This window comes from Manacus candei, unplaced genomic scaffold (genome assembly GCF_025592945.1).
Source record: "Manacus candei isolate 608988 ecotype Guabito, Panama unplaced genomic scaffold, ASM2559294v1 h1tg000002l, whole genome shotgun sequence".
Classification (NCBI taxonomy): Eukaryota; Metazoa; Chordata; class Aves; order Passeriformes; family Pipridae; genus Manacus; species Manacus candei.
In genome coordinates this window covers 15,811,576-15,820,490 of record NW_026138050.1, presented here as the reverse complement: position 1 = coordinate 15,820,490, position 8,915 = coordinate 15,811,576, and the positions used below count along the sequence as shown (strand labels likewise).

General features: G+C 53.1%; 1 protein-coding gene across 6 annotated transcripts; it reads right to left on the bottom strand.

The window, feature by feature from the left end:
* Positions 1-90: 90 nt before the first annotated feature.
* Positions 91-8,915, bottom strand: VRK3 (VRK serine/threonine kinase 3). 6 transcript variants are annotated; one of them, XR_007903429.1, is made up of 12 exons: positions 8,789-8,915; positions 8,385-8,707; positions 6,882-6,934; positions 5,124-5,190; positions 4,276-4,360; positions 3,716-3,818; positions 3,267-3,359; positions 2,957-3,089; positions 2,087-2,207; positions 1,756-1,869; positions 992-1,140; positions 91-403 (listed from the first exon to the last, which is right to left on the bottom strand). XR_007903429.1 is itself a non-coding variant. In XM_051781099.1 (12 exons), exons 1-11 carry the CDS (start codon positions 8,905-8,907, stop codon positions 992-994), a joined length of 1,449 nt encoding a protein of 482 aa, XP_051637059.1. In that variant the 5' UTR covers positions 8,908-8,915; the 3' UTR covers positions 91-403. The 6 variants fall into 6 exon arrangements, 4 of the variants coding, with proteins under 4 accessions (XP_051637059.1, XP_051637060.1, XP_051637078.1 ...); XR_007903428.1 differs by having other exon boundaries at positions 992-1,229; positions 1,756-1,814; XM_051781099.1 differs by having other exon boundaries at positions 992-1,229.

The window sequence follows — 8,915 nt, the reverse complement described above, 5'->3', positions numbered from 1 at the left end:
AATAGCACAAGGAGCTTAAACCGCTCTCACAACCCTACAGCAGCCCCAGAAAGGCCTTGAATGTACCAAATAACCAGCAGCAGCTTTGGGTGTTTGTCCACAACATTTATTACAAAACTATGTTCTGCCACTCCAGTTAAAAAAAGTCCCTGATTTCATTTCCCTGCTCCCCGTGGTTCCATTGCAATTCTCCAGCTACTGCTTCCCCTGACCTGCCAGGCAGGAGTGTCTTCACATTAACTTGGTACAGCAGCACCTCAAACTTCAGCACTGGGTCACATTAAAATGGGAAGAAAGCACTTAAAAAAACCTCTCTCATTCTAAAACTGGTAAAAGTTAAATATCTGTGGCAAAGGCCTCACTGCAGAAAGCTCTGAACTCTTCCTGTGCAAGTTCTCTTGATCTGAAAGAAAAAAGAGAAGGGGAAGATTAATCAGTTCAACTCCTTCCAGGAACAGGGAATGGGGTGATGAGGAGCTGGCTCTGCGTTCCTGCTGCTGAATGCTTGGCCTTGTCTGATGCAGCCCTGGGCTAAAACCAGGTCTGGATCTGTACCAAGCCTCCCTCTTGGAGGTGCCTCATGTCTAAAGCAGCACCTGGGCTTGAGAGCCACCACTGCCTCAGGGCTGAGGCACTAAAACCAGAGCTACACTCTGCTTTCTGAAAGGGGAAAGCAGACGCTACAGCCCAGAGCTTCAGTTCTCTTAAAAAAAAAAAATTACCAGATTGCATGAGTCTGCATTTTGTTACCACCTCCACAGCCCTTTGCTTTATTAACCCTTGTTCTATTCCTTCAATTTCAAGTATTTCCAGAAAAAATTGAGGAAACACAGGCTAAGCCTGGCTCTGTGTAGCACTGGCCTGGCGTCTCAGTGTGTCAGGAGGAGCAGGTCTGTGGCACCTGGAGAGATGTCACAGACAGGCTGCTCTGTCCTCAGGCACAGGGAGCAGGTACCAGCTCTGTGCTGCCATCTCAGCTCCTGGCACTCACCTAGGGCACCACTGGGATATCCACAGGGTCATAGGCTGAAGATTTCATCTTTTCCAGTGGCTTCTTGAAGAGCTGCCGTAGGGCCTCATAGTCAGGCTTCTCCTCATACTCCAGAGCCATCACCTGCTCCAGGTATCTCTGCAGGGCCTCTGCAAAGCAAGGGCTGTCACACCTGGAGCAGCACAGCAACTCCAGCCACCTCTGCTCGCCCTGCAGCTCCTCCACCCACCCTGGGCAGCTGCACAGAGAGGAAAACCAAACCACGGCTAACACGAAGCTCAAAGACAGGATCGTAGAATTAGAGAATAAAATAGAATCACAAGAGAATTTGGGTTGGAAGGAACTTTAAAGCTCATCCAGTCCCACCCCTGCCATGGGCAGGGACACCTTCCTCTAGACCTCCAAGCCCCATCCAACCTGGCCTTGGACACTTCCAGGGATGGGGCAGCCACAGCTTCTCTGGGCAAGAGAACGGGATGGGGAAATGACCTCTAGCCCCAAATATTGCATTTTTAAACCCACCAGAACACCTGTCCCTTCAGCAAGGTTCATGAAACAGATCATGGGAGGCAGCCCTCCTTGTTTTGCTGTGCAGAAAACAAGGGATTTGTTCCCAGCTTGCCCACCAGTCCATGCAATGCTTGGTCACCATCACCACCAGAAGCCACCCTGGACCTGCAGCCCAGCACAAGACAAGGTTCTGGCCTCAGGTACAGTCAGTCCTCCTTCCCTAAGTCCCACTGCCACTGAGAGCAAGCCCGTACCTGGAATGGCTCTGTGCCCGAAGCACAGTCGGAGAAGGCATTTCACATCCTCTCTGTACCTGCAATGGCACAGATGCTGTCACGTGAGAAGCAGGGGAGCAGCCACCTGAGCACCTGGCTTTGGCAGAGGGACAAAAAACCCAAACAGGCTGAATTCAGATGGCCATGTCCTGAATGGAGCAGAACCTGGGGTTCATCAAACACCTTGGGCCAGGCTCAGCCTTGGGATTTACCCCATCCCAACAGTGTACTGGGACTGAGAGATTTCAGTCACAAAACCTCCCTCTCTGCTTTCTGCTGATTTCCCAGAGGAGTAGATGATTTCTCCTACCTTTCCTTCTGCTCCACCACAGTTTCTACTCTGTCCAGCACATTAGACCAAGGCAAAAAGCCACAGAGCCATTTTACAAGACAGTAGCCCAGAGATTCCAAGTCACTCCGGCGAGATGGTCCTGATGGGAAGAGATGTTCACATGTCACTCATGAAGGGGCACAAGTAAAGAAATCCAAGTGCTCCATTAGGATGTGCTCTGGCACATCAATACTTCTGTGAGCCTGCTAACTCCTACAGATGAGGAATCATCTCCCAGCCTCTGGAGGAAGATTTGCTGAGCACTGAGAGAGAGCAGTAACATCCCAACCAGGTGAGGGACCGGCTAATTTGGAGCGGGATGCCCAGGGCAGTGGTGGAGTCCCCATGCCTGGAGGGATTTAAAAGCCACGTGGATGTGGCACTTGGGGACATGGGTGGCCTTGGCAGTGCTGGGTTTACAGTTGGACTCAATGCTCTTAAAGGTCTTTTCCAACCACACTGACTTTGGGATTTAAATGCCTTTCCAGCTTTCATTGCTTCAAGGTCAGAGCAGAGCCTGCTGCAAATCTGTTTTGGGCAGGATCCAGCCTGGCTTGTAACAGATCCCTGCTAAGCCAGCACAAAGGGCCCTGTTCTCTATTCCTCACACGCCTGTAGCAGCCAAGGCTCCAGATGGAGCAGGAACATCCCTGCTGCAGTCACTGAGTGACCTGGAGAGGCACAGCAGCCCAGAGCGAGGCAGGAGTGAGGAGCCCAAATTGGAAGCTGGTTCCTGGCACATATGAAGGCCTGGAAAGCAGCAGTGACAGGAATGCCAGTGGGGAGCCCCAGCTCCAGGGAGCGCTGCCACAGGAACAGCTCCAGCATGTGCCAGGAACCCAGACCCACCTGCACCTTTGTGGCTGTCCAGGCTGATGAACTCCAGGGTGCCCTCGTGAGGGGTCCTGCTGCCCTCCCGCCAAGCCACGTGCTTCCCGCCGGGGCAGTACCGGAACGCGAAGCCATAGCCTGCCAGGGTCACCTGTGGGACAGCAACAGCTCCCCCTGAGCGGCTGTGGGGTCACTCTGCTCAGGGCAGCCCCCAGTCCTGCACCACAGAGCCTGCCTGAGCACTGCACACACTGCTCTGCTGCCCTGCCTTATCCCGTTTCCCAAGCCCACCTCCACTGCCAGCCCTGCTCCTGCTCCTGCTCCCTACCTGTGTGAGGTCTGCTGGGTTCAGGTAGATGTTCTCAGCAGTGATGTCCCCGTGCACGTACTCATTCTCATGGATGTACTCCAGGCAGTCTAGCTGGGAATAAACAGAGGGGAGCCTATCAGACCCATGCAGGCTCCTGCAGCACCCTGGCTATCACCGAGTTGGACTCTCCCCAGCTCCCCACAGCCATGTGGAGGAGCACTAAAAGCACCATCTCAGAGCCTTTAAGTTCAAAGGTCAGGTTTCTCTCACTCTCCTTATCCCAAATTCCTTCAAGGTGATACAACACTAAAAAGATGATACTCAAATTTACAAGGGGCTTGAAAGATGCTACTTAGAGACTCCAGCCAAGCCCCTGGAGCAGCTTTAAAACATCTCTGAAAGATCTGGAAGGAAGTTACAGGTCTTTTCTGACAAAGTCTCTCAGGAAGAACTGGCTCTCCACATACCAGCCGGACTGCAATCTGAAATGCTGCCTTCTCCCTCAGCAGGTTCAAGCCATCACTCAGCACCGACTGAAGAGTTCGCCCCAAGTCAGAGAACACCAAAAACCTACAAGAGAAAAGGGTTTTGCACATGGCAGCACCTTCTTGCTTTGGAAACCCTGCAACAGACACTTGTCCAGCAATCCACTAGATCCCACTTTAACTCCAAGTTGACCTGGGCAAACACTTTCGTGATTTTTGATAAGAGAAAACTTCTTAAGAGGAGACAGATGTGCTGGTCTTGTGTTGCAGATACACAGCCTGAGTCTCCTCTTTGTGTTAAGTGTAAAGGACCAGAATAAGGTGTCCCCTGGCTTGAGGGGCAGCAGAAGCAAAAGCCATGGTTTCACTCGCCACACAAGGACTGAAGGAAACAGGACAATGAGGCAAAGCATTCAATAAATTATACAGGAGCAGTGCATAAGGTCAGGAGCCCAGCGGACAACGACAAAGGGACTAAGAGACAGCAAGGGGAGGAGAGGGAACACTCACAAAGATGGCCCAAGAGCTCACAGTCCCCTCACCTGTAGCTGTCTCCATGCAGCCCAAAGCCAGTGCAATTGGGAATGCCCAGCAAAGGCACAGAGTGACACTTCTTCCACTTCTCCACTGCAGAGGGAGAGAAAAAGACACAGGGCAGCATAAGCTGCTGAGGAGATCCAGGAGGAAGGAGCTCAGAGACCTCTGAAGGTCTGCTCTGCCCTGGGCAGCTGACAGCTGGAAGCCTCTCTCATCCTGATTCTGGCCCCAAAATTCCAGCCTGATGTGTGGGGGTACTGGCATGTCAATGTGCACAGCACTTCAGAGCATGAATGGAACTGCACAGCAAGAATGGGATCCCTCCCATCCCAGGGAGGATACTGGGAATACCAGAGCAGGCTAAGGGGTTGCCACAGGGCTAGGGAAAACAAAGAGAGAGGAGGAAGAGGGGGATGGAGAAGCAGATTTTTACAGTCCTCCCAGAAGTGCAGGTTTGACATGAATTCCTCCACCACCCCTACCCACATTCTCTGGGCAGCTTTGCTCTTGCTCAGGTTTTGGTGACATTGGAGTCAGTACCAGAGAGCATCTGACAGAAATGCCCATGGAAGGGGCACAGGAGAGAGGGGGAGCCAAGGTGGGTGAGGCTGCAAGGCAAGACAGCTCCCAGGGACATCAAGACAGAGTGGGTAGAGCAAGAAAGCTTCAAAATGCCAGTACTGCAGTGTCCTACAGCACACACTGCTGGGAGAGCTGGCTCTTGGCTGAACTCCTCAGCACTAACTGAGCAGGGAATGAGTTCATCCTGTCCTGGCCTTCTGAGAGACTCATGGAACTGGTGAGAGAGGGATGCCAGTTGTCCTTAGTCCTTGCCCTCCCAAGAAGCACCAACCTGTGCCTGCTTTGGCAGCTCGCTGGAAGAAATTCTGTTCATTGTATATCCTCCCATCTTTGGCATCCTAAAGGGAACAGGAAGGAGGAGCATTATTTCAGCCACACACATCCTGCTGGAAAGGGCAACTTGGGCAAGATTGCTACAGGACCTCCACTAACTGTTTTAAAGAGTGCAGTGTCCCCCCCTAAAAAAATTAGCAGAGCTCAGGTGCTTTGGTTCACTCTCCAGTGCTGCCCCTAACAACCACATAAACTCTCAGCATCAGCACAGAACAGGGGAGTGGCTGTCTCGGGTGGGGCCTTTCCAGCAGTGCCATTTACAGCTGCCTGTGGGTGAAGGACAGCCAGGCACTGCAGCCCATCTGGCAGCCTGGAGTGAGCTCTAGTCCCAAAGCTGTTACATTAAAGGGAGCCAGAGGTGACCTTCTAGTCACAGCAGGGATGAGGGCATTTCTGCAAACAGGCAAAACTCTGTAACAGAGAGCTGTAACACTTCAGTCTAGCTGTCAGAAAATGAGACAAGTTAAAATGTCTGTATCTGTGATATTTAAGATATTGGTGCCATTGAGTGACCTCAAAGGCACATAGTTTACATTCAGTATGCCTGTGTTTGCCTACACACATGTAGATATTCAACACACAAACTGACTCAGGACAGCTGCTATCATGCACAGGAGGAAGCAGAAGAGTTATATTCTAGCTGGTTTGATACCAAACTGGAGGATCAGCAGGCTTCAGACAACACAGAGACCATGTCCCAGAGGATATTTCACTCTGCACCTTGCCTGGTGAGCCCATCTGAGCCTTAAAATGCTCTCCTGTGCCTTATCACACTCCACAGTGCTCTGCAACTATAAGGGCTGGGCTGTGGCATCAGCAGACTACCAAGCAAAATGCCAAAAGACGTCAAAAAGTGCAAAACAGAGGAGTTGGGAACGCTGCCTACAGAAGTGATTACAGTTTCCCAGCTAGTGGTTCTAGTTTTGTGGCACTTAGCTGTCTTTTCTCATCAACACTGTATTTCTCCTCCATCCTCTTACATGTCTCCTCTGACAAAAGGCAGAGTGATTATTGAAGTGCCTGCAAGAGCCCCACGCACCATCCATCAGCACCGGCCCTCCCACAGACCAGCAAAGCCCAAAAGCCACAGCAGACAAGGAAACAGTCTTTCTGCTCTAGTTTGTGAGCTACTGAAAATCAATCCTGAATTTCCACCACAGAACAGCTATTCCTGGAAATGACACACTCCTGGAGAACCCAAGGTATTGACAAGTGCCTGGAGAGCTGGCTCAGAACTCCAACTATAATTCCTGTTTGCTTTAAAAGTGTGCTCTGGCCTGATGGAGTATCTCCATGCTGGCTTGTCAGCACAGCACCAAGTTCCAACCTCTCCAGTCTCCCCAGACCTCAGTCATACAGGAGAAAAGTTGGTCTGACATTCCTGAATCAAGATCTTCACCTCACACCACCCAATTCAGTTCTGGAGGTTACTGAGCCTGGTAGACCAAGGCAGCAACTTTCTGTGATTAAGGCTTTTATTTTAATCCTCATATCTATTTCCTTAATATCTTTAGTGGAAGGGCCAACCTGTACTGAACTCCAAGCATAGCACCCTCAGGAGGTTATACCCATCCCTAAGCTGGAAGGGGCCTGTGTGACCACTCCCTCTGAATTCCTGGGACACTCCCAGCCAAACAGGTCAGGACACAGTACTCTCTCTATGCACTATTCCTTACCCAAACAGATCAAAACTCACAAGTTTGAGGGAGTAGCTTTGCTTTTGAGGGCAGGTTCCAGATGCTGACTGTGCTGTGGAAGGATGGAACAGATGTGGTTACAGGAGCACGGAAAAGAGGTTCTGCATCATTAAACGCAGCCTGTGCAGCTGGATTTACTCATCCTCTGCTTTTGCTTGGGCTTTGCAAAGCATCCTCTGTGACAGTGCCTTCCCAGATCACTACAAAATCATTCTTACCTTGCTCCAGGAGCTCAGCACCCTGACATGCTGCGAGTGCAGTTCTGCTTAAGTCACAGAAGCATCTGGGCATGGCTACAGTACTGGGGGGCTTTGAGGGGTATGTAAAGAACAAATCATTAGTGGAATCTCAAAGGCACCCCCAAATTCATTTGCTGAGCATTCCCTCCAGCTCACTCTGTGGTAAGAGATGCCAAAGTCCCTCTGCTCTGTATGGATGTTAGAGTTATATGTGGCCTCGTTTCTCCAAAAGGATTTGCACCCATGACTTGGCCTCGGGGCAGTTCCTCTTCTGTTCTTAGACCAAGTGCTATACACAGGTCACCCAAAACTTGTATCTATCAAAGCACCCTCCACTATTGATTTTCACTTTTATCACATCTTTTAAAAAACATAGATGGATGCTCAGACTTTGTTATGCAACAGCTTAAGTAATGAAAAAGAAAGTAAAGCCAAATATCAGGCAAAACTTGGTCATGGAGAAAACTCTCCCTGTACAGTTTCCAAGTTAACAACAGAGAATAAGATCAAAAATTCCCCTTCAGAAGTTTACAACTAGACTGGAGAGAAGGGATCAGCAGTCACTAAATGGCTGAGTAGCAGTCCACATGATATAACTGCTTTCTTTTAGCCCACAAAATAGGCTACAGAACACAGAACTGACATTTAGTGGATACTGACACCACCTACAACACAGAACTCTTGCACAGTGCTGCTGGCAGTTAGGTTTTGGACCTAAAAAACCAGAAAGAGGAAGCATGGCCCCTAATGACAGGCATTTCCTCATAACAGAGCAGCCAGGCCTCGGCTCAATCTTGTTATCAGTGGCAGAATCACTGATGGTGGATGCCCAGCCAGAGAATGGCATGAAGCTGTATCAGGGCAGGGTTAGGCTGGATCTCAGGAAAAGGTTCTTCCCCCAGAGGGTGGTTGGGCACTGAACAGGCTCCCCAGGGCAGTGGGCACAGCCCCAGGGCTACCAGAGCTCAAGGAGTGTTTGGACAATGCTCTGAGGGCCAGGGTGGGATTGTTGGGGTGTCTGTGCAGGGCCAGGAGTTGGACTGGATGATCTTTGTGGGTCCCTTCCCACTCGGGATATTCCGTGAATGCCGGCCCCTGCCGGCCGGTGGATCCCTGCCAGCCCGGCAGACACTCAGTGTCACCCCAGTGCCACCCCCTCTACGGTTCTGGGGGTTTAGGGACGTCCCGACAGCCCCCTCCGAACCCACAGCCGGGGACAGGCCCCCCCTCACCGCCCCCGTCCCTCCCCGGGCCCCACAGCACCTTCGTACACCAGCCCGCAGCCGCCCTGCTCCAGCAGCCGCCGCAGCCGCCAGCGCCGCCCGCCCTGGTCCGCCAGCACCGTGTCCGCGGGGAGCGGCGCGGCCGGGCCGGGCCGGGGCTTGCGGGGCGAGCGGGGCCCGGGCCGGGCCGCCCGCGGGGAGGGGGCGGCGGGGCTGGGGGCCGGCGGCGGGCTCGGCGGGGCGGGCTCGGCGCGCTCCTCCTCGGGCAGCTCGGGCAGCTCGGGCAGCCTCCCGCCGCAGGCCGGGCAGAAACGGAACGAGGGCTCCACGGCGCGCCCGCACTGCGGGCAGAACCGGCCGGGCCTGCGGGACACTGACAGCGTTACTGCCCGCTCCGCCCCGCGCCCGCCGCCACCCCGCGCCCGCCGCCGCCGCGCTACGCACCTCGGGGAGCCGCCGACCGGCCCCGCCCGCGGCCGCTCCGGGGTCGGGGTCCGTGTCGGGGTCCGTGTCCCGGCCCCCGGCCCGCGCCGCCCGCGGACCCGCCGCCCCCGCCCCGACATGGCCCGGG